Source organism: Girardinichthys multiradiatus, chromosome 15 (genome assembly GCF_021462225.1).
Source record: "Girardinichthys multiradiatus isolate DD_20200921_A chromosome 15, DD_fGirMul_XY1, whole genome shotgun sequence".
Taxonomy (NCBI): Eukaryota; Metazoa; Chordata; class Actinopteri; order Cyprinodontiformes; family Goodeidae; genus Girardinichthys; species Girardinichthys multiradiatus.
The window spans coordinates 21,519,636-21,541,059 of record NC_061808.1 but is presented as its reverse complement, the minus strand read 5'-3'; the positions used below and the strand labels follow the sequence as shown (position 1 = coordinate 21,541,059).

The 21,424-nt window shown below is 42.8% G+C and overlaps 2 protein-coding genes across 2 annotated transcripts; one reads left to right on the top strand and one right to left on the bottom strand.

Annotated features, from left to right (window-relative positions):
* The first annotated feature begins 6,968 nt into the window (after nucleotides 1-6,968).
* On the top strand, nucleotides 6,969-11,153 carry rsph9 (radial spoke head component 9). The gene is made up of 5 exons (XM_047388951.1): nucleotides 6,969-7,509; nucleotides 7,592-7,751; nucleotides 8,365-8,494; nucleotides 8,728-8,874; nucleotides 10,898-11,153. Exons 1-5 carry the CDS (start codon nucleotides 7,283-7,285, stop codon nucleotides 11,056-11,058), a joined length of 825 nt encoding a protein of 274 aa, XP_047244907.1. The 5' UTR covers nucleotides 6,969-7,282; the 3' UTR covers nucleotides 11,059-11,153.
* A 41-nt stretch (nucleotides 11,154-11,194) lies between these two features.
* Nucleotides 11,195-21,190, bottom strand: mrps18a (mitochondrial ribosomal protein S18A). The gene is made up of 6 exons (XM_047388952.1): nucleotides 21,002-21,190; nucleotides 19,459-19,490; nucleotides 18,564-18,668; nucleotides 18,336-18,459; nucleotides 11,757-11,829; nucleotides 11,195-11,646 (listed from the first exon to the last, which is right to left on the bottom strand). Exons 1-6 carry the CDS (start codon nucleotides 21,147-21,149, stop codon nucleotides 11,502-11,504), a joined length of 627 nt encoding a protein of 208 aa, XP_047244908.1. The 5' UTR covers nucleotides 21,150-21,190; the 3' UTR covers nucleotides 11,195-11,501.
* Between the last annotated feature and the right edge of the window lie 234 nt (nucleotides 21,191-21,424).

The following is a 21,424-nucleotide window of genomic DNA, read 5'->3' as shown; positions in this document are numbered from 1 at the left end:
CATCTTTACCTGTCATTTCCCTGGACCAAATTTGATGACTCAGATAACTCGGAATACAAGAGTTTAAATTTAAAGCAGACATGATTGTGTTGTGGTCATCTCGGTAGGGGCTCTGCAGCTCCTCTGAAAAATGTTGTCAGTGAACAAAGTTTGTCTTCCCTTCCACACATATATTGAAAACTCCATCATACAAAGATAAGGAAAAAAGAATGCACACAAGATCCACAAATGCCACCAGCCTGTCTAGGCCTGAGTTCAATTAAAATGGACCCAGTTGAAGTTGAGTTGCAGAGTTTGACGTGGCTGTGTTGTGGAAATCTCTGCAGGGGCTCTGGAGCACTTCTGAAAACTGCTGTCACTGAACGCAATTAAGACACCACCATAGAGAGAAAGACAAAACACAAGACCTAAGAATTCCATCAGCCTGTCTGGGCCTGAGTTTGATTAAACTAGTCTGAGCTGAAGAAGACATTTTTAGACAGCCCTGAGGCATAATGAGTAAGATTTTGAATAGGAGCTAAGGACTTGGCAGAGCTCCTATCAGCAAATGGTTTAAAATGGTATGGAGGTGCAGAAGAACTGCAGGAGCCACAAACCCCCAAGTCTTTAAACCGGTGTTAGACCATTTTATACAGCGTTCTGGCTTCTTTTTATGAGTCTACTTACTAAACTGGGCAGCCTGCTGTTCAGAACATTTGCCCACTAAAAAACGAAGTATTATAATAGTTCAGTTATATTGATTTTATGTGATAGACCAATACAATAGTACATAATTCTGAAGTAGAAGGGAATTAATAAAAAGTATAGATTAATTTGAGTATAAACCCAGCTGTTCTGCGAAGACCTCAGAGGTTTGTTAGCCCTTTAAGACCGACGGGGTCAGCGGCGTTCCAATTGCAACCAAATAAAATAGAACAACATTTTTTTGATAATGAAACCGGAGAGTTAAACTTAAATATTCTACTCACAATGTGTCTCAGACATTAGATGGACAAAGATCCTAAAGACCAAGGAACACAGCCGGCAGGTCAAGGATAAAAGTATAAAGAAGCTTTGAACAGAGTTGGTCTATTATCTGAAAATGGAAAGAGTAGGAAACAACTGCAAAACCTGATTGATCAAGGCAGCCAACTAAACTGACAGACCAGGCAAGGAGAGCAAGAATCTGAGGTAGCCAAGAGCTTACTCTGGAGGAGCTGCAGGGCTTCAGAGCTAGGGTGGGAGAATATGTTGACAGGACAAGTTTTAGATATGCACTGTACAAATCTAGCCTTAATGGAAGGGTGGCTTGAGAAAAGAAATAGGAAACCCTGTTTTTGGCCAAGATTTTATGTTTGGCAGGAAAGTATAAAGCATATTATCCTGAACTAGGAAACATGGAGATGCCAGCATTGTGGTGTGGCTTTTCTTCTCAGCAGGGACAGGAAAACTGTAAAGAGTTTATGGGAAGATGGACAGAACTACATACAGGACAATAAATACACAATAAACCAAATAAATATCAGATTTATTTCTATCATGTCCATGTTGAAATTATTTGTGGTCACAAATTATTGAGAAATAATGTTTTTTTAATTCTTATTTAAGGTTGCAATAATAAAAGTGAGGTAAAGAAAGTTTGAAATAACTTATTATAATGTTCATTTGGTTTTAAATGGTGGATTGCTCTCGTCAGGTGAGAAAACAATTCAGAAACCTAGCTGTTTGAGTATTATGAGTACAAAATCCATCCGGCTCTAGCTGAAGCTCTTTATCCAGCGCTAATTCAAAATCACTGTGTGGAGGTGTGACAATCACTGAACTCTGTGCCCTAACTGCATTTGTTATTGTTCTGATCTGGGCCATTGTATACCAAATATGCTATTATTTAGTCACCTTCTTCCCTTATTCTCAGTATTCACTTAATTCTACACTCCCAGGCCAGCCAAGTTGAGAAAGAACCACTGTTTGTGTGTGAGTGTGTATCAAGCAAGGATTAAACCCATTTAGAGTTGAGGTTTTAGGGTCAGATTTCCTTCTTGTCACCACTAAGATCGATGGATGTGACCTCTGACCAATCTGCTCCAATCTGTTTATAAACATGGTGGCCACCAATCACGGCATCGTGTGGGCTTGTGCCAACCAATGAGCAATCCTTCGGCAGTATCATGCTCTGTGGCACTCCCATCTTTTGTCCGTCAGGATTAGTGCCATGGCAACGCAGGCCGCCTTGGAGCTGACTTTCCCAGAGCAGCGGGACGAGCACAGAAACAGACGGCCTGTCTAACGTCCTTCCTAGGCCAATGAGGGAACAAGACTGAGGTGATGTGTGTGTGTGTGTGAATGAGTCCAAAACGTCCACAGGGAGTGCCAACCCTAATGAGGTGCCATCCTGAGCCACAAGCTCAAAGTTTGTTTGTCTGTGTGGGTGAGTAGGTGGGTGTGTGAGGGCCCGTTTTTCTGTGTCCTGCTCTGTATGGGGCAAAGTCACACCACTCTCCCTTCCATTTTTCTCAGTGGACTACATTAGCCAGAAGGGCAGAGGGCCAGGCAACTGAAATCACCGCTGCTGACGAAGCATGTGACTTCAGACCATGGCCTCTTTGTTTGGACAATTACAGCCAACACAGAGCCCTGGAAATGGCTCGTGACATGGGAGAAGAAAAGGATGAGAATGAATGGTCTTCAGAAATAAATGAAACCTGAAAATGTGTATTGTGACAGCCGCTGCATTGTTTTGGTGGTTGGAAAGCAAAAACCCACTGAGGTTTTAATCCAATTTTGATGCCATTGGTTATGTATTTGCATGTTGGCATTTATCTTCTGTAAAAAGGGGGGATGCTGGAATTCAATACAGCTCTGATTTAGTTTGATGTGAAAAAACAGGGAACAGACACTGATATCAAATTGCAAACTTCACATTTTCCTCTAAATCTGTAGAGCAGATTAAATGATGTACCTTCCTAATAGTAATAAACATGTTGTTTGTTAATAATGGCCAATATAGTAATAATGTTGACAGGGAATTTCTTACAGCTAGTGATATTTTGATGCAGGCCCCTTGTGGCTGTTGATAGCGGTGTAATTTTTAGTGTTTGCACAGAAATGTGCACCAGATCATAATTTGTTTTGCTACTGTAGAACATCACACCTTTTCCATTGGATTGCATAGCCCCTCTAAGCACTTGCTCATTGCAGTGAGCACACAGTAAAATATATGGTTTGGTCTGAAATGGGCTAGGCGTTGTTTTTATTTTTAATGTAAAAACACTTAAAAATGTATCAGTGTGTTGGTGACTGCCTTGGGCTTGGAGTCTGGACAAGCAGAGTAGGAAAGCCAGGCTTGGACTGCCAACCTTACTATTGGCAGACAACACACAACTATTCTTACTGACTACCAAACCATGACTATGGGCCCAGCAAATAATATATCAATCAGTCTACAAAGCGGACATGTCTTACTAGAGGACATGGGTTACATGTCCGCTTTGTAACCCAAAAACAGCTTAATAGAGCTCTGTGAAAGTGGACTAGGCTGTGGGATGGTCCTAATCCATTGTGCCACTGTGAAGGTGACCTTAGACATTGCTATGTATAAATGTAAAAAATTAATTCATTTTGTTAATTTTTGGGGGTTTTTTGGTCTCAGACCATAACATTTTCCTTCACTTTGCAGATTGAGCCATAAAGGTTTTGTCTGTTGCTTGTCAAGGTAATTTCCAGAACAAAATAAATTACTTTTACTTAAATCCTGAGCTCAGAGACCAATTCAAATATTTCTATTCCAAATTGTGTGCTTTGATATAAAATTCAGACAGGTAGATTTCTTTTAGTTCTGTTTTGTGAACATAGCATGAAAAATGGGGATTTGTTACTTCACAATAAGAAGTACTACAAAAGTACAAGGGTAAGATTCAAATCAAAGATTCAAATCAAAGGTACTATGAAAAAAATGCTATTGGGATATGTTATGTTTTTATGTCTGTAACTGGAGTTTCTGACTCAGAAATCCATGCATGTGCATAGATTTAAAAAAGATGTATGCTCCAATGTCAGTCATTGAATAACTAGATTATCAGGGAGAAGATCCTTCAAATATAAGTAGACAGTCCCAAAAAGTATTTGTGGGATAGTAACCAGTTGTATCTTTGGGGTGTAACTAAAGCCATCTTCATGCTGCTTCTCCTCAAAGAGATGGTTGGACTGGAGCCATGATAAACTCAACAACCATAGTTCATTCTCTGTTTCCTTAACATGATGAGCTCCATAAATGGTTTAAAGATACAAGCAAAAATAATAATTAAGGGTTTTGCAACACTATTAAGTTTCAGTAAGAAGAAATCAACCAGTAATAAAAAAAAAGAAATATCAAACTAGGGTGAAGCATTCTGAGACAAAACACAAGTGAGTCAAGGCAGGTGGGAGGTTGTTGTTGGCTGCCAAGTCTGCAAGTATGATCAACAAAACTGTCTGACTAACTAGGTACGACTACAAATTATGACGTTGCAGGAAGGTCAAAATAATTAATGACATACTGGAAATGTTCTAAAAGGTAGGAGAACACGTTTTTCAATCTTAAGAAAAAAGCATCAGAGGATGATGAAGTGACCACTCGAAATTTCCAGAGATTGGTCAACCCCCATCCCACCCTTGACTAATTCTTGCCCCCTTAAGTTAAAAAAGAAATAAATTTAGCTATAACAAGAGCAACATAGAATTACTTGCTGCATCATCTAAGTAGCAAAGCTCCCTGCAAATATTTAGTAAATCATCAAAATCGCCATGGAACATTTTTTGGCCTTTCCATGCAGCTCCATGGGCAACAACACTCAACACTAAACCCACATGCTCCCACTGTCTGCTCTCTTTGGTTTTTGGCTTAATTCATAAAAACATATAGCACACATACAGTATCTGTGGCTAGAAAAGAGCACAGCAGCCCCGGACAGACAACGACAAACACACCCAAAGCAAAGACATTGTCACCCATGTGTCCTTTAGTCATATCCCAAGAATTGTAACATATGTTTATTGAGAGGAGGAAGAGGAAGGTCTGAGGCCATTCCAGGACTTACAATCTGGACTATTTTTAACACACAAACTCCACACTTTTCCTGGTTATAAAAATAATGTGTAAAGGAACTTTCCAAACAACACCATATTAATGTACAATGACATAAAGAAAATCTATGAATGTTTTACTTAGCTGTTTTATTCTTTCGGAGACAAGCAGTAGTAAGTACAGTTCAGGGGTTTCTATATGTTTTGGTTCTCATCAATGAAAACCATTGGAATTGCCTCAAGTCATGCATTTCCTCTTGCTCCATTAAAACAGCTTGAACCATTCAGGAAATAGACACAGTATCTACAACAGTGAATTTCATCAGGAGATTTTCATACGCTGCTTCGGGTCTTTTGGGTTGCAGAATGGGGCCTCTGTAGATCATGCTCGTTCCAGCCCTGCAGATGCAAGATCAGATTGGGATTTGCAAGGATTGCACTGTAAGATCTTTTTCATGTTCCCTGAGCAGTTCTAGGGAGGTTTTTAAAGTGTGTTCCAGTCCATTGTCCTGAAGTCGGAGGCTTTCGCAGCCAGGGTTAGGTTGTGCAAGGTCATGAAGAATATTTATGGGGGTGGAAAGTGTCAAAAGATATTCCCATATTAATGTAATAAATTTTTACAGTTCATTATTATTTTTCACAAAACCTGTCTCTATTATAATTTAGAAAACAATTTATGTTCGTTTCCAGCCGCATGAACAACAAATTTTTTGGATTTATTAGCAGTTGTCAAATCGGCTGCATTATCACCACAAATGGATGTTGCTCAGTACAATACTACTGAAATACAGAAAGAATAGTACTGCGACAAAAGAATGCATGGTCTCCATGTTTTCGAGTTGAATACTGAGGTCCAAAGGCTGGGTCCCAAAAGAGGACACGAGAGAATTAAGAGCCCCAATCCTAAATTGTGCACAATTTAGGGGAAGGGCAGTAGTGGTTAAACAGACTTAATCAGTTTTAAATTGAAAACATTGTGTCTTTAACTATCTTCATGAATTGTTTTACCTTAAGCACAGTGCTCTTCTTTTTACACCCCTTGAACTAGTTGTGATTTTATGCATTAGATTAGCTCGAAGTATCACATAACTGTGACATTGAAGTGAAGCATCCAACGGAGTTCTGTTCAATAGATCATCTGAAAACTGAAAGAGTGTGACAGTTGTGGCTGTCTGCCTAAACTGACCCAGGTAACTCATGGAGGACCATGGCAACTTCAGGGGCTGCAGAGATCCACAGCTCAGATGTAACAGTCTGCTGGCTGGACAGCTGTGAGTTGCCAACTCCACAAATCTACAATGAGGAGTCTTCAAACATGTCTGCACACTGACTTTGTCAGGTGAGACAATAACTGAACTGTTTGGCCTACATGTAAAAATTCATGTATGCCAGTAAACTAACACGGCTCAGCACCCTGAACACACCATCCCCAGAGTGAAACATGGTGGTAGCAGCAGGGATGCTGTTCTTTAGCAGAAATAGTAAAAATGTTATATTTGATGTCAAGATGTATGGAGCTAAATGCAAGGCAATCCTGGAAGAAAACAAGCCAGAGGGTGCAAAGGACTTAAAACTGGAGTGGAGGTTCACCTTCATCGGGTCACTGATACTGAAGTCCATTCTAACAATGATTAGCTCTTGTTAGATTGTTTGTGTATGGCCTTGTCAATGATCGAGATCTTTAGCCCTAAGCAGATGCATGTTAGAGTATTCAATTTCATCTTTACTCCCTCGCCCAAAGAGTAAAGGTTTCTGCTGTAAAGTTCTAGTGAGTTATGTATCATGGGAAACGATTCATGCTGAGTCATGTATTCAACTTCAGCGAAGTCACCGGATCTTTCCACCTGGACTAACGTCAGTGCGCTCAGTCGCCGCAAAGTCTGGGGCTGACGCTCCAGTGGGGAAATGACGTCAGAAGCTCCTATGCTGGTTGTAAAACCATTTTCAACCTTACTTTTTTCTTTTTTCGTTGTAATAATGTTATCTAATGCATTTGGCGGAGTACAATTAAAGGGTTTCGGTGAAAATAAAACGAACTATAAATAAATCGATCAATCAACAAAAAGGAGTACAGCAAGTCACCATGGCAACGATGTTTTGTTGTCAATGACAACCGAAGTAGTATTTGAACCTTCAGCTTTAATTGTAGCTTGTGTGCTAGTTAGCTTGGTTCATTTGCATTAAGCAACTCCCAGACAAAATAAATCTTACACTTCACGTCGTTGTGTGTAGTCGTGAAACAATGGACTCGAATTCGCTGTACTATTCTCTGGACCTCGTTGCCAGCAGTGGACGTGTTTTAACAGTCGAGCAGAGAACCGCTCTTCATACGTCTCTGCTGATCCTGAAGAAAAACTACAAGTTCCAGCGGGTCATGTTCTGGGGCAAAATACTGGGAATAAAGCGGGACTACTTCATTGCTCAAGGGAGAGGTGAAGATGAGATAAAAGATCAAAAGTATCTGTATAGGTAAGACAACCACATTTGTTCCCTTGTTATTTTGCTTTTTTCCCCCCTGTTGTTATTATGACTGTTGGTCTGCCTCATTCAGCCTCAACTGCATAGACTGGCTTCTTCTTCCTTTTACCACCGAGTCTATGATTGAAGAAGTGTCCAAAGCTGCTAAGGGTCATTTCATAGGAGACCCCTCTTTTGTGTATGAACAAAAAATCCAGGGAGATAGAGAGGAGACTGCAGAGGAGAATAAGATGGTAAGTTTGATGATGGATGTGAACAAAAATGGCTGTTTTTGATATGGGCAATATGGCTCATAGCCCAGGGTGTCAGGGGATTCTGGAAGGGGGTGGCATGAGAATTTGTGGGGTGGGGGTTGGGGTGTGGCTGGCTGTTTATGCTAAAGTTAGTAATTAATGAGAATTGTATTGTTGCTAAACTTAGTTTATACAGAAATACATTTCTTGGTCAAAATAGAAAATATTGAAACTTGATCTAAACAGGATAGATATTCTATGAAAATTTTGTGAAACCCTTATACTGTTTCTGAGACATAAATCTTACACTTCACGTCGTTGTGTGTAGTCGTGAAACAATGGACTTGGGGGTCAAAAATGCTTATATATATATATATATATATATATATATGTACAAACACGAGTCAAAGACTTTTTATGGTTGTGGTCTAAGCATTTCCCCATTGAAAGTAAATGTTTTGACACCCTGGTATGATGTACACAAGACCAAAGTTACTCATGGCATGAGGGTTCTTATATTCTTAAATGGCATGTCAGGTCATCAAGATCCTCTTTAAAAAAAATGCAGTCACTAAGTCCTGTCTTAGTAACGTTCCCCCTTCTTTGTTTACAGACCACGGTGAACGAGGAGAAGCGGCTGGCAGTGACTGTTAAGCACATCGATGAAGACGTGTCTGTGGTACCCCGAGGTGCCTTTATCAGGAGTCCACTTGGCCTTGTCCAGATTAACCGCAGTTTCAATGGTACATTTGCTGTAAATATTGTGGTGCAGATTCAGTCCTGTTGTACATGTAAATGACTAAAACATCCTCTGCTAAAGAATCTCTGGGTCATTTTGGTTGAAGTGGTGAGGTACAATACATGTTTCAAGGATGCATCATCTTTGTTTACAATCTTTAGGCTAGTTTGTGCATTTAGCTACATCCTTGTTATGCTTCAGTTTAATTTCAAAGTCAATTTTGAGTTTTCTTCTCAGGTCTTTCTGAATCAGAGGCAAGGAAGCTTGAAAATTTTCTGCACTTCCGTGAACAGAAGAATGGAAACAACAAATCCATCGAAGAGATGGGTGAATGGAGCCCAGCCATCGACTTCCTGGATGTCCTTAGTGACGAAGTTCCTGCAGGTAAAGTTACAGTGCTCTCACCACCTATTTCTGTTTATTTACAAAGAAATACACCAGATTTGTTGCAAGTACTTTTCCCTTTGAAAAGCGTACCTAAACCAAATCTGAAAAGTTAATCTTGTAATCTGAGAACTTTAACCTGTCACACTACAATAAACAGTGTGTTGTGAAAGCATTCATCCCTCTTGAACATTTTTGTATTTTATAACATTACTAACACAAACTGAAATGTATCTTATTGGGATTTTATTTGAAAGGCCAATACAAATTCTGCACATATTTTTGAAGTGAAAGGAAATTGATACACAGTAAATTTTGAATTCTTATGTCTGTTTTCAACAATAACTGCCCATGGTTCCTGTATTAACAGATTGTCCCACCTGAGCAATGGATTTCTTTTGCTCCTCCAATGTTACTACAGGCCATTTGGCAGTTTCTCTGTTGAATGCTCTCCTTGCCTGGACTGTCAGCCTAGGTAGACGGCCATGTCTCGGTATATTTGCAGTCGTGCCATGCCGTTTCTTGGGATAGTTTTTAGAACCTAGCCCTGCTTTAAACTTCTCCACAACTTCCTTCCTGATCTGTCCGTCGTGTTCCCTGGTCTATATAAGAAAAGCAGTTGGTTGCTTTTGGTTTGGTTTTGATTTGGTCAATGAAGAGAGAGTTTTACGTGTAAAAAAATGTGAACAGGCTTAATTTTCCAATTAATAATTGTGTGCTTCTTTGTGTTGGCTTATCAGATAACTTCAGTAAAATACACTGAAGTTGGTAGGATTACATTTGCAAGGCACTGCAACAACAAAAAAATGTCATTTAGGATATCAGTGTAGCTCTGTAGATTTTGTGTAAATTAAATTATGAGTACCAGTAAGATTGTTGCAAAAGAAGATGGAACTGATAAGCTAAACTCCACAAGAATCTCTTTTGCAAATTTATGTTTAGTAGCCCTATTACAAGATTTCTGTTTTGATTTAAATTGTTTGGACTAAATTCACGCTGTAAAAGTGAGGGAGGAATAAACCAGAAATATTCTGCTGAGCCTGCAAAATATAGCTGGAAAAAAGGCAGTTTTCTCCCTGCTGTGTCTTCTGCAGAGTTTAATGCTGACAGCACATTCAGACCCTGAAAATGTTACATGTAATGGGAAAAAAACGCCAAAAACAAGAGGCAAACATTAAACCACAAATACTCTACAAGCAGTCATGCGAATCTAGATATGCACAGTCATGTCAACTTAATAGCGAGGTTTGTAGCTGGATTCTGGCCAGGCCAGAGCGAAAATACACAGTGAGGTTCTGGGATTACATCGATGTGCATGTCTGTGGACTTAAAGAAATGTTTAACACCCACAAGCAAACTCATAGCAGATGTCTGCTGCAAGAGAGCTTCCACATGTGCATTTGTGGATGTGAGCGGTGTCGTCCCAACAGCAGACAGCACGCAGCTGCTCCAGCTGAAGTTGCTGCAGCCTTTACTGAAACAGATTGAGTGTTCTCACTGAAAATGATAAAGAGGGCATATTTGGAAATGATCTAAATACAGGTGCTTTCCCTGACAATGGCTCCCTCGTCTTTCACAGCTTCATTTACTACGTTTTGTTTTCCTGCAACAGTTACGCCTTGTTATGCTTCTTGCATAACAAGGCACCTACGGCAGATTTACTTCATGTTGCATCATATACTGAGACGGGTCCAAACCCAACAGCGTTGGAAAAAGCTGGCTTATTTGTCAGAATTGCCTCCCTTTTGTGTAATCAAATGTTTTCATAGTAGCCAATCCAATTCTCGTTCAACTCCCATGTCCCTTGTGTTGACGGTCCCACCCAAACATGCTGAGAAACAGGCTAGACATCAAAAAGCACAAAGGGATGATTTATTAGTGTATCCTTGGCGGTTTCTTGCATGTGAACGAGATGGTGTTCCCAAAGATTACTGCAGGCTTTACTTCAATGCAGAGAGCAGGATGTAGCAACTTCCTGTGATTTTCCACCAACTGTTTACAGGTTTGCTGTGTTTGTGTTTAGGATCGTGGAGTCTTCAGTTTGAGTGCGCCAGCAGAGTGTGCGTGCTGCGCAGCCTCCTGTGGCTTGGACTCACTTTCTACCATGTGCCAATGACGTCACAGCATGGATACGTCTACATCGGCAATGGGCTGAAAAACCTCGACCTTCCTTTCATGCTGTAAAAGAAACGTGGTGTTTCATTGTGCTGCATTTTATTTCTGAATTGCGAGTTTCTAATTTCTTTGCCTTAAAAGTAACTAAAATCAGTTAACAGTGAGCCTGTTTCACAAAAACTATTGTTACACAGTAAACACGTGGTGAGAGGGAGGGTAAACATTGTCATTTTATTTAAACAACTGTTTTGTGTTGAGTTTACACAGTCAACATACCACCTACTTTGAAGCTGGAACTGCGACCTCAGACGGTGACAAAGTTGTTGGAGAATGTTTTGAAAGTCAGAAAAGATGGTGCTGGGTGGGGCTGACTCATTAAAGGTCTGATGAAGTTAAGATTTAGACAGTCTTCTCCCACGCCTTTATGACACAAATCCAGGGTAACATCACATAAAAAACTGAAGACCCATCCTCCTCCAGGTGTTGCACAGATCTGTCCTTTTCACTGTCTCTCAGTGCTTTAAGTACAGAGGCTTCACACCATAGCGAACATTGTTCCTCAGTGACGGGTGACCGACATCCATGCGCTTCTTGCACCACTTCAGTCCCCTCTTATAGATAGGTTTCACCGAGTCAATGGACCAGCGAGTCAAGTACCTGGAAACCAAAAACACAGATGTGAAAGAATATTTTGTAGTATTAAACCCACTAAGAATGCAGGCAGATAATGGAGTAAAACACAAGCTGCCACAGATGCAAAGCAGCACCTGTTCAGTTGGGGTTTGGGCCTCTTTGGGACATGACCCTCTGGAAGTTTGGGTTTGTGGTCAGGAAGCAGACCTGGAATACAGAAAAAGATGTATTACTTCCAGTGTTTAGGGACAAAATGAAATTCTTACAAGTTAAGATAACTTGTGTAAATGAGCCCTTGGAACCAACAATGAACAACAGATTCAGTCAAAATAAGTCATTATTTTAGAATTATACAGTTACAGTGTTTGAGCTGGAGTAAAGCAGTTGGTAGAATAAACTGCAGTATTATGTTTTAATGAATAAAGCTCAGTTGGATGTCAAGCCTCGGATCTGGGAATAATGTCAGAGCTGAGTTGAGTGCATTCAATAAAAAAATTAAAAAGAAAAAAAAGTTTGATTTGCTAACTGTTGAACTTAGTTACCAGGCTACCTACTATTAGCAGTACAAGCTGATAATATGTTTCTCTTTATTTAACGGGTTCAATAATGTTCAAAAATGGATGTTGTACTTTAATATATGTCTTCTACTAGTTTAATGAGATAAGAAACTGAAGTACAAAAAACAGTTTCTGTCCTTGAACTTTCTCAGGTTTATGTGTGCAGCAGTTGTATTGAATCTGAACTCAGCTTGTCCGAGGACCTCAGAGACAGTGGAGTGTTTTACTTAAATTCTCTGACTGAGAACTTCAAAATTTAGACATCTGAGTACAAAATGAATGCACCAGAAATACTTTTCAAAGGAAACTGGCGCAAAAAATCGAATTCTGCTATCATATCATTCAGGAGCGGTTAATTTACCACACTTTCAGTCTGTATTCGACTTTCTTCTACATCAACGTCATGTGTAAAAGTATAAAAAGTGTCCAACGTAGCCAGCAGTGTTGTTAGCCAGAGGGATAGACTGGCATGTAAACAGAAAGTAGTATACTCATGTGGATATCACACACTATGTGAGGATACACTGAGGCAGCTTTGAGCTGCCTCTGCTTGCGTTATGTTGAATACTCAAAAGAGGCAACAGCAACGTACCTAGCTGAAACCTGACTAAATTTACCAGATCTGAGGGTACCTTCAAACAGGTAAACTTATGTTCTCATCTTTACTCGAAAGGTGTGTTTTCACTCTAGGAACCAGAGTAGTTTTTTCAGATCACTAGATGCTTCGATTGTTTCCACTTCAGGAACCAAATCAGACTACCAGGGTAGAAATATATTCCTGGAAATAGCCCTGGTAAGAAGGCATCTACACTGGACCAAGGGGCAGAGGTTCTCTTTCAACATTCGTTTTGGTATCTCACTATGGGACACGCCTCCAGCGCCTGTCCCCCAGAAGCTCTATTACATTACGCCAGTCTTGACTGGCAGGCGGAAGTGACGTCAGCTCCCATGGGAGGGACTTCCTCCCAGTATAAAAGCCGACGTCACGTAGGTGATCTTCAGTCTAACACCTCTTCTCACTCCCAGAAGCACCTCTCAGACGGTCATTACAGTAACTATTGAGCTATCTTAACTGTTCACAGAGAGAGCTAACAACTCGGTCTCCGAACGCTTCTCAATAACTGTGCTTGACTGTTCTGAGTTTTTTTCAACGCTGGTCTGTCGCCAAACAGCAGCGCTGCAACTGGTCACCAAACTAGCTGCAACCTTAACGGAGCTTACGAAGTTGTGTAACTTGCACTCGTTCTCACCATGAACAGAGTCAAGCCACCATCTAGAACCTGCACATGTGGCAATCTCATAGCTGGGGCAGATACCTACTCTGTCTGCGCTTCGTGTCTGAGGCTGCAACATGCCCAGGACGCGTTGGCGTCACCGGCGAGCTGCGAGCACTGTGCACGGCTCTCCCTTAAGTCTCGTCGGTGCAGGCTAGCACGCCAAGCTAGCCTGTCAGAGGTTGATCCTATGATAAGGGTAGCCAATCCCCCGCCACCGGAGCTTCCTGGTACTGATGAGAGAGAGCCCACTTTGGCTGGAGCCAGTTGGGGTGATCAGCTCGACGCTGTCGCGCCACTGACTGACCCAGAGGAAGACGAGGCCGCACTTCCAGGTTTCAGCACTCTTGCTAATGCCGAGTCCGAATCTGAAGTGGAGTCCATCAGTCTCGGGTCTGATGACGACAAGCTAGACTGCGGGCCTTATGCCATCCAGTCGGTTGCAAAGCCCTCGGTGACGGATGACACCAGTCGCTGCGGTTCCCCAAACCCGACTGCAACGGACCCGCATGATGTCCGCAGAAGGGCAGCAAAGAAGCTGGGCATCGAGTGGCCGGAAACCCTCACCGAAACTACCACATCTCGATATGAGGGGAAGCGGCTTCCGAGAGCCAAATCTTCCAGCAGACAGCTGTTGCCGGTCTTTCCCGAGTGCCTCGAGGAAGCAACCCGGTCCTGGAGCAACCCCGCCCTGGGAGGGTCGGCGCCAGACTGGACAGGCATGGAGGCCGGTGGTTTTTTATATCTGCCTCCCGTAGAACCTCTGCTGGCATCTCACCAGCACCCATCGCAGAAGTCAGCCATGACAGCGACAGGACCCACCCTTCCCTTCAAAGCTGATTCCTTTCAGTCCGCTCTGAATGAGAAAAGCTACAAGGCTGCATCTGTTAAAGCCTTAAACGCTTCATCTCTTCTCCTCGTTTACCAAGCGGAATTACAAGAGCAGATGACTGGCACACCGATGGCCGATTTGTGGGACGAGTTGTGCCTGGTGACAGACCTATGCCTGCGTCTCCACAGAAGCGCTGTCCAAGCCTCCGGGAGAGCCATGGCCCTGATGGTCACTCAGGAGAGAGCTAGATGGCTGAACCTGTCTAGCCTGTCTCAAAGAGAGAAGAACCAGCTCCTCGACACCCCCGTGGACCCGAAGAGCTTATTCGGCCCCACTGTGGCAGCCATGCAAAAACGCTGTGAGGAAAAAAAGAGGGACGGTGAAGCGCTAAAGCTGTGTCTAGCCAGGAAAGCGCAGCCTCCTCCCCCTCTAGCACCCTGTGTGCCGTTCGCTCAAGCGGCGGCTCGACCGGCCTACCGCATCCCCAAACGCCAGCCTCAGCCGCAGTCAGCGGACCGTGGGAAACAAACCAAGCTCAAAGGTGCTTGGGGAAGGAAGGCATTCGCTCCCCCAACGACACCGGGACACCAAGCGACCCCTTCCGCTACTGTGAGCGCAAAGAAAAAGAGGCGCACTACCTAGGGAGCCATCTTCGGGGTGGGAGAGCAGGATCTGCCAGACACCTGCACCCCCCCCTACCAGGACACATCCTGTCCCAGTTCGAGTTCAGAACGCCACGTTCAAGGCAACTCAAACGGCCTGCAGAGCCGACGTTGGAGCTCATCGTTCAGAGCCGACCGAAGCGGAGGAGGATCAAAGCCACCGAGAGCTCAGTGGAGCCGCAGCTGTGGCCAGAAAGCACACACCAGTGCACAAACACATGCCAGTGTCTAAAAACACGACCTTCCCCCTTCACAACATGTTCAACAAAGTTGTTTTCAGAGGCACACAGGTGAAATTCAGGTTATGCCTCAGAATGCTCGGTCTGATGGCGTCTGCGCTGGCGGTCATCACACTCGGCCGTCTACACATGCGCCCGTTTCAAAGGTGGGTAGCGTCACTCAGCTTGAGCCCCACACGCCATGCTCACCGCAGCGTCCTGATTTCTCTCATATGTGCACGCGCGCTGAGCCCGTGGAAGCGTCCCGGTTTTCTCAACACCGGCGTTACCATGGGAACCATCCTGACGAGGAAGGTAATTACCACAGATGCCTCGCTGACAGGCTGGGGAGCCACTCACGAGGGGATGATGGTAAACGGCATTTGGAGTCCACAAACACAGCCAGCTCACATAAATTGTCTGGAACTCCTGGCCTTGATGCTGGCACTGAGACACTTTCTGCCCTTTATCAAAGGGCACCATGTTTTGGTCAGAACGGACAACACAACAGTGGTTGCTTACATCAACAGACAGGGGGGTCTGCGCTCACGTCATTTACACGAGCTGGCATACAGACTGATAATCTGGACCAGCTCACACTTACTGTCGCTAAGAGCGACTCACGTGCCAGGGGTAATGAACAGAGGCGCGGATCTGCTGTCAAGGGGCAATCCCCGCTACAAAGAGTGGAAACTCCACAGTGAGGTGATGTCCCAGATATGGAAGAGGTACGGTCGAGCGGAGGTCGTCCTCTTCGCATCAAGGGGAAATGCTCAGTGTCCGATGTTTTTCTCACGGACAGAGCAACAAGCTCCGCTTGGACTGGATGCTCTAGTGCACAAATGGCCGCCGGTCCTACTGTACGCCTTTCCCCCGCTGGAACTGATCATTCCTACTCTCGCCAAGGTGCGAGAGGGAAAACACTCACTCATTCTGATAGCTCCAGGCCAGGGAAACATTCGCTAGCGAGATTTTTCAGATGCTACACGGTGAGCCATGGCGGCTTCCCCTCCGCTGAGATCTCCTGACGCAGGCACGCGGAGAAATATTTCATCCGCATCCAGAGCGCATGGCCCTATGGGCCTGGCCTGTGAGGGGTTAAATCTGGCTGCCAGTAGGCTTCCCCAGAACGTTATTGACACAATTCAAAATGCAAGGGCCGTTTCCACGCGTAACGTTTATGAGGGTAAATGGCAGGAATTCGTGGGTTGGTGCGCAAAACCTATGGTGAGCGTAATGCAAAGCCCTGTGTCGGATGTTTTAACTTTTCTGCAGGCACTGTTGGATAAATGCTTGGCTTTTTCCACTGTGAAGGTGTACCTGGCTGCTATTTCAGCCTGTCACGTTGGCTTTGGTGACAAAACAGTGGGGCAGCACCCCGTGGTGTGTCAATTCATGAAAGGTGCACGACGGCTCCGTCCAGTGTCGAGGAGCCTCATTCCTTCATGGGATTTACCTATGGTACTCGATGCGTTGTCACGTGCACCGTTCGAACCGTTGCAGCAGGTTGAGCTCAAAGTGCTTTCCTTTAAAACGGCCTTATTGATTGCTCTGGTCTCTGCTAAGCGTGTGAGTGACATTCAAGCGCTCTCAGTTAAGCCGTCCTGCATGCAGTTTCTGGGTTACTGAAACCTAATCCTGCCTTTATACCTAAGGTTGCTACGGCTCTGCCATGCCGTGCCCTTGAATTAATGGCTTTCTACCCACCACCATTCTCCTCTCAGGAGCATGAACGACTGCATACGCTCTGCCTAGTACGAGCTCTGCGGTTATATGTGGAAAAAACAGCAGATTTTCGTAAATCAGAGCAGCTGTTTGTGTCGTGGGCTTCATCACATAAGGGAAACCTCTCACAAAGCAACGTCTTTCGCATTGGGTAGTGGGGGCTATTATTATGGCTTATGAGAGCAGAGGCCTTGCACCCCCTGCAGGTCTGCGGGCTCATTCCACTCGTGGTGTGGCATCATCCTGGGCACTGTTCCAGGGTATACCTGTGGAGGAAATATGTGAGGCTGCCAACTGGGCGACCCCTCACACCTTCACTAGGTTCTATAAACTGGATGTCACCAGGCCCACACTGGCTCACACGGTTCTGGGCGTGGGTTCCACATTGCCATGAATGCAAGATGCATCTGTTGGTCTTAGAGTGAGCTTATCTGGCAATACGGGAGCAGAAATATCCCATAGTGAGATACCGAAACGAATGTTGAAAGAGAACTTTAGGTTAAGGATTTAACCCCGGTTCTCTGAAACATGAGTGAGGTATCTCACCAGATCACCCTCCTTGCAGGGAGCGAGGAAGAGGTGTGCTTATTAAACTGAAGATCACCTACGTGACGTCGACTTTTATACTGGGAGGAAATCCCTCCCATGGGAGCGGACGTCACTTCCGCCTGCCAGTCAAGACTGGCGTAATGTAATAGAGCTTCTGGGGGACAGGCGCTGGAGGCGTGTCCCATAGTGAGATACCTCACTCATGTTTCAGAGAACCGGGGTTAAATCCTTAACCTAAAGTTTCTTTTGTTGGGAGGGGGCTTAACATTTTTACAAGCTGAATATTCCCAGCATTAGGTTTTCATTCATTTTCCAGTTTTATAGAACTGGAGGGATTGGTATCTTTCCTTGCAAACATTTAAACTGTCACCTATATGGAATATCAGTGTTTTACAATGGTTACATTCAAATACATTGGTAAAATCAGCTAACCTCAAAGACCAAAATGTTATCTCTGAGAAAAATTACTGCAAACCATCCTTTCACCATGATCACTGGTATCCGTTTTGCGGTTTTACATAGAGTTAACTACAGTTACTGTAAAAGTAGACTTGTGTATTACGTATCATATTCATCTTCCCACTTTGGTCTTGATTCTCCGAACATTTGTTCTGTTTTAGTGTCAATCAGACCCAACTTGGCAAAGTTCCACACTTATTTTAAGTTCAACCTTTTTTAACGTTTTGTTATGCAACTTAAAAACTAAGAAGCAGATGCCTTTTTGCTATTAGTGATACATTAAGAACTGCCAGCACATACAACTCTAGTTGCAATAATCTGCATAGAAACCACAAAGAGTTCTGATCATTTGCAACATATTTCCAGCAAAACGCAACCTAAAGATCCAGAAATTCCTCTGTCATTGCAAGCCTCGCTTTATCCAGCTAAACACTCACCTGCTCTGTGCGCCATCTGCACACAGATGGCAATCTTGCGATGCTCCTCCAGACAAAGACCAGTTATCCGCCTGGGCAGCATCCCTCCATCTGACCTGATGAACTGACTGAGCAATAAGACGTCCTGGGGAAACAGAAATCAACAGAGACAATAAGGCACAGCAAACAAGTGATCCACTTATAATATGCTTGATGATTCAGGAAGAATAGATCTTCCGTAGCATTTACAGTGTAGTTGTATTTGTGCTGCAGGTTCCATCTGTAGATAGGGCACTTTGCTGTGGGATTTGGAGGCTGTGGTCCTGCAGGTATATCTAGGATGTGTCCCTCAATCTAGCAACAGGAAAAGAGGTAAAACGTGAGCCTGTTATAGCAGATATGTATTAATGTGGATGCAAAACAATTAGAGTTGCACCAATTAGGGTTTTTTCTGGTCTGCATCTATTTCCGGTTTTTTTAGACATTTTGATTCTAACTTTGGCCCAACTCAATTGTTTTTTTTATTAAGTCTATACCACACATAAAAGAGAAAATTGTGCTGCAGGTTCTTTGATAGAGACAGTAGGTACCTTTGTCATTTTCTTTTTATTAAACTCACAAAGGGGCCACAAAGTACAACATTTTGATTTAAGATTTTCCATTCAATTCAGTTTATTTATATAACACCAATTCACAATGCGTGTCATCTCAAAGCACTTTACAAAGTCAATTCATGCAAATCAGTCAGTTAAAAAGTTTTCTATCTAAGGAAACTCAGCAGATTGCATCAAGTCAGCATTTGCTCCTCCTGGATGAGCACGTAGCGACAGTGGACAGTCGCTTGCTTTGACTTAACAGCAATCCCTCATACTGAGCAAGCAGGTAGCGACGGTGGAAAGGGAAAAATAGTGGAAGTTCTTAGTTTTGATTAATTTAATAAATAAATACAAACATACAGATGTTTCTGAAAGTTTTTGATTGGCGATCATAAATCGGAATTGATCAAGAGAAAACTGTCCATATCTGGCATCTCTAAAAAGGTACATATAACAATACATCTTGGATATATCACAAATACAACTTTCAAAACAAATACAGAAAGTAAAATCAAATTGTTTGAGGTTACAGGTCGAATTATACTTACCGTTATTGTTTTGCCATCTTTCTTCTCCACCACTGTAAAGCAGACATAACAACAATATCAGGCTTTAACCATGAATGACCTAAACAATATTCCTAAGTCATATTCTAAATTACATACTAACCTTTATAGGATCGCTCAAAAAAAATCTGCATTTGTGTCAAAAGTTTGGTTGTCTAAAGATCAAGCTTAAAGTCTATTTTATCTTTACCTTATGTTTGTATGCATCATTTAAAAGTACAGATCAAACAATCTGAGCAATAGTTAAAAACATCCAATATTGTTTTCACTTATTTCAGACACTGTTATATAGATTAATATGATTAGACAAAATATTTCAAGCCTTTGTTTCATGTGATTTTGATGATGAGGACTAACAGATCATAAAAACCCAACATTCCATGTCTCAGAAAACTTGGATGTTCTGAATAATTACGATAGAAAGTTAAGTGGAAGGAAAAAGTGTGGTAGGAAAATGTGGACCAGCAACAGGGATAACTACAGCCTTTAAAGGAGTGTCAATGCAAAATCCTTTCAAGAATTTGAGGGAGCTGCACAAGGAGCTGACTGAGGCTGGAGTCGGTGCACAGATGAATCCTACACATTGATACAGATGTTACATTCTTCATGTCATGTACTCCTGAATCAGAGACAATGTCAGAAGCATCTAACCTGGGCTGAGGAGAAAAAGAACCTGACAGAGGCTCAGTGGTCCAAAGTCCTCTTTACAGATGAAAATAAAGTTAGCATTTTATTTGGAAATCAACGTTTGAGAGTATGTAGGAAGAGTAGGAAGGAACTGAACACACGTTACTTGAAGTCCAGTGTGAAGTTTCCACAGTCAGTGATGATTTGTGGTGCAATGTCATCTGCTGGTGTTGGTCTACTGTGTTTTCTGCAGTCCACAATCATCACAGCCATCTACTAGGACGTTTTAAAGCATGCATGCTTTCTTTTGCTGAGGAGCTTTATGGAGATGCTGATTTCATTTTTCAGCAGTAAACCAAAAGCTGGTTCAATGACTGTGCTTGACTGGCCAGCAAACTGGCCTGGCATGAACCCAATGGGGAATGTCAAGAGGAAGATGAGATACACTAGACTGAACTCTGTAGATGACCTGAAGGCTGCTATCAAAGCAATCTGGACTTCATCTACTTCTCAGCAGAACCACAGGCTGATTGCCTCCATGCCTCACTGAACTTTGGGTTTTCATTACCTGTAACCAACAAATGTGCAAGAAATAAAGGCTTGTATTATTTTTGCTCTATGAGTGACGAATCAATATGATTTTGCCTTTTTGAACATTTTTACAATCTACTAGGTTTGAGCTGTACTTAACAGGTTCGGTTTATGGTGAATGCAACAGAACTTTATCAACTGTGTAATATTACTTGTAAAGAGGATTCTTAAAGTAACATTTGCACGGAGGCGAATCTGTCTATCGTCTTGTCTCTTTCTACAGACTATAGAATGGACATCCTGTACAGGCAACCTTTGGCTAACACGGCCGGGTGGATAAACAGCGCTATTTCTGACCAAGCCTCACCTTGACGAACCCCTCTGGTCTGGATGGCTACCGCAGATATCTGGGGAACATTAACCCTCCGGAGTGGACTAACGCTGGTCCCAGTGAAACCCTGTTTTAACCCCGCAAATGAGTTCCATACAGACTTTAGCAAACTGCGGGCCGCCATGTTTAATTCTTGACCTTCCCCTCCGTTTCTTCACACGGCAGAGTCTCGCGATATTAAAACAGCGACACCCTCGGTTAAAACTCCTTATAGCAACCCTAAAGGTAAAGAGATTTCACTTGTTTCTAGCATCGTTCCAGCCGAACTGAACTGGTACTTTTACTCAAATCTTTAGATTGGTATGATGTTTTCTTGTTGCACCTGTGATTAATACTTTATTAGCCTTTATTAAAAAATAATGAATTAGGTTTTTTTCCTACATTCATATTATTATTGCA

Bases quoted from the DNA above. Each gene is read 5' to 3' on its own strand.
- rsph9 (XM_047388951.1), top strand. From the start codon at position 7,283: ATGGACTCGAATTCGCTGTACTATTCTCTGGACCTCGTTGCCAGCAGT. The intron at 7,510-7,591 runs GTAAGACAACCA...TGCCTCATTCAG, and splicing joins GATCAAAAGTATCTGTATAG to CCTCAACTGCATAGACTGGC. The intron at 7,752-8,364 runs GTAAGTTTGATG...CTTTGTTTACAG, and splicing joins CTGCAGAGGAGAATAAGATG to ACCACGGTGAACGAGGAGAA.
- mrps18a (XM_047388952.1), bottom strand. From the start codon at position 21,149: ATGGCGGCCCGCAGTTTGCTAAAGTCTGTATGGAACTCATTTGCGGGG. The intron at 18,460-18,563 runs GTAAATGCTACG...CTGTTTCCCCAG, and splicing joins AGCACAAATACAACTACACT to GACGTCTTATTGCTCAGTCA. The intron at 11,647-11,756 runs GTGCTGCTTTGC...TTTGGTTTCCAG, and splicing joins CCCAAACCCCAACTGAACAG to GTACTTGACTCGCTGGTCCA.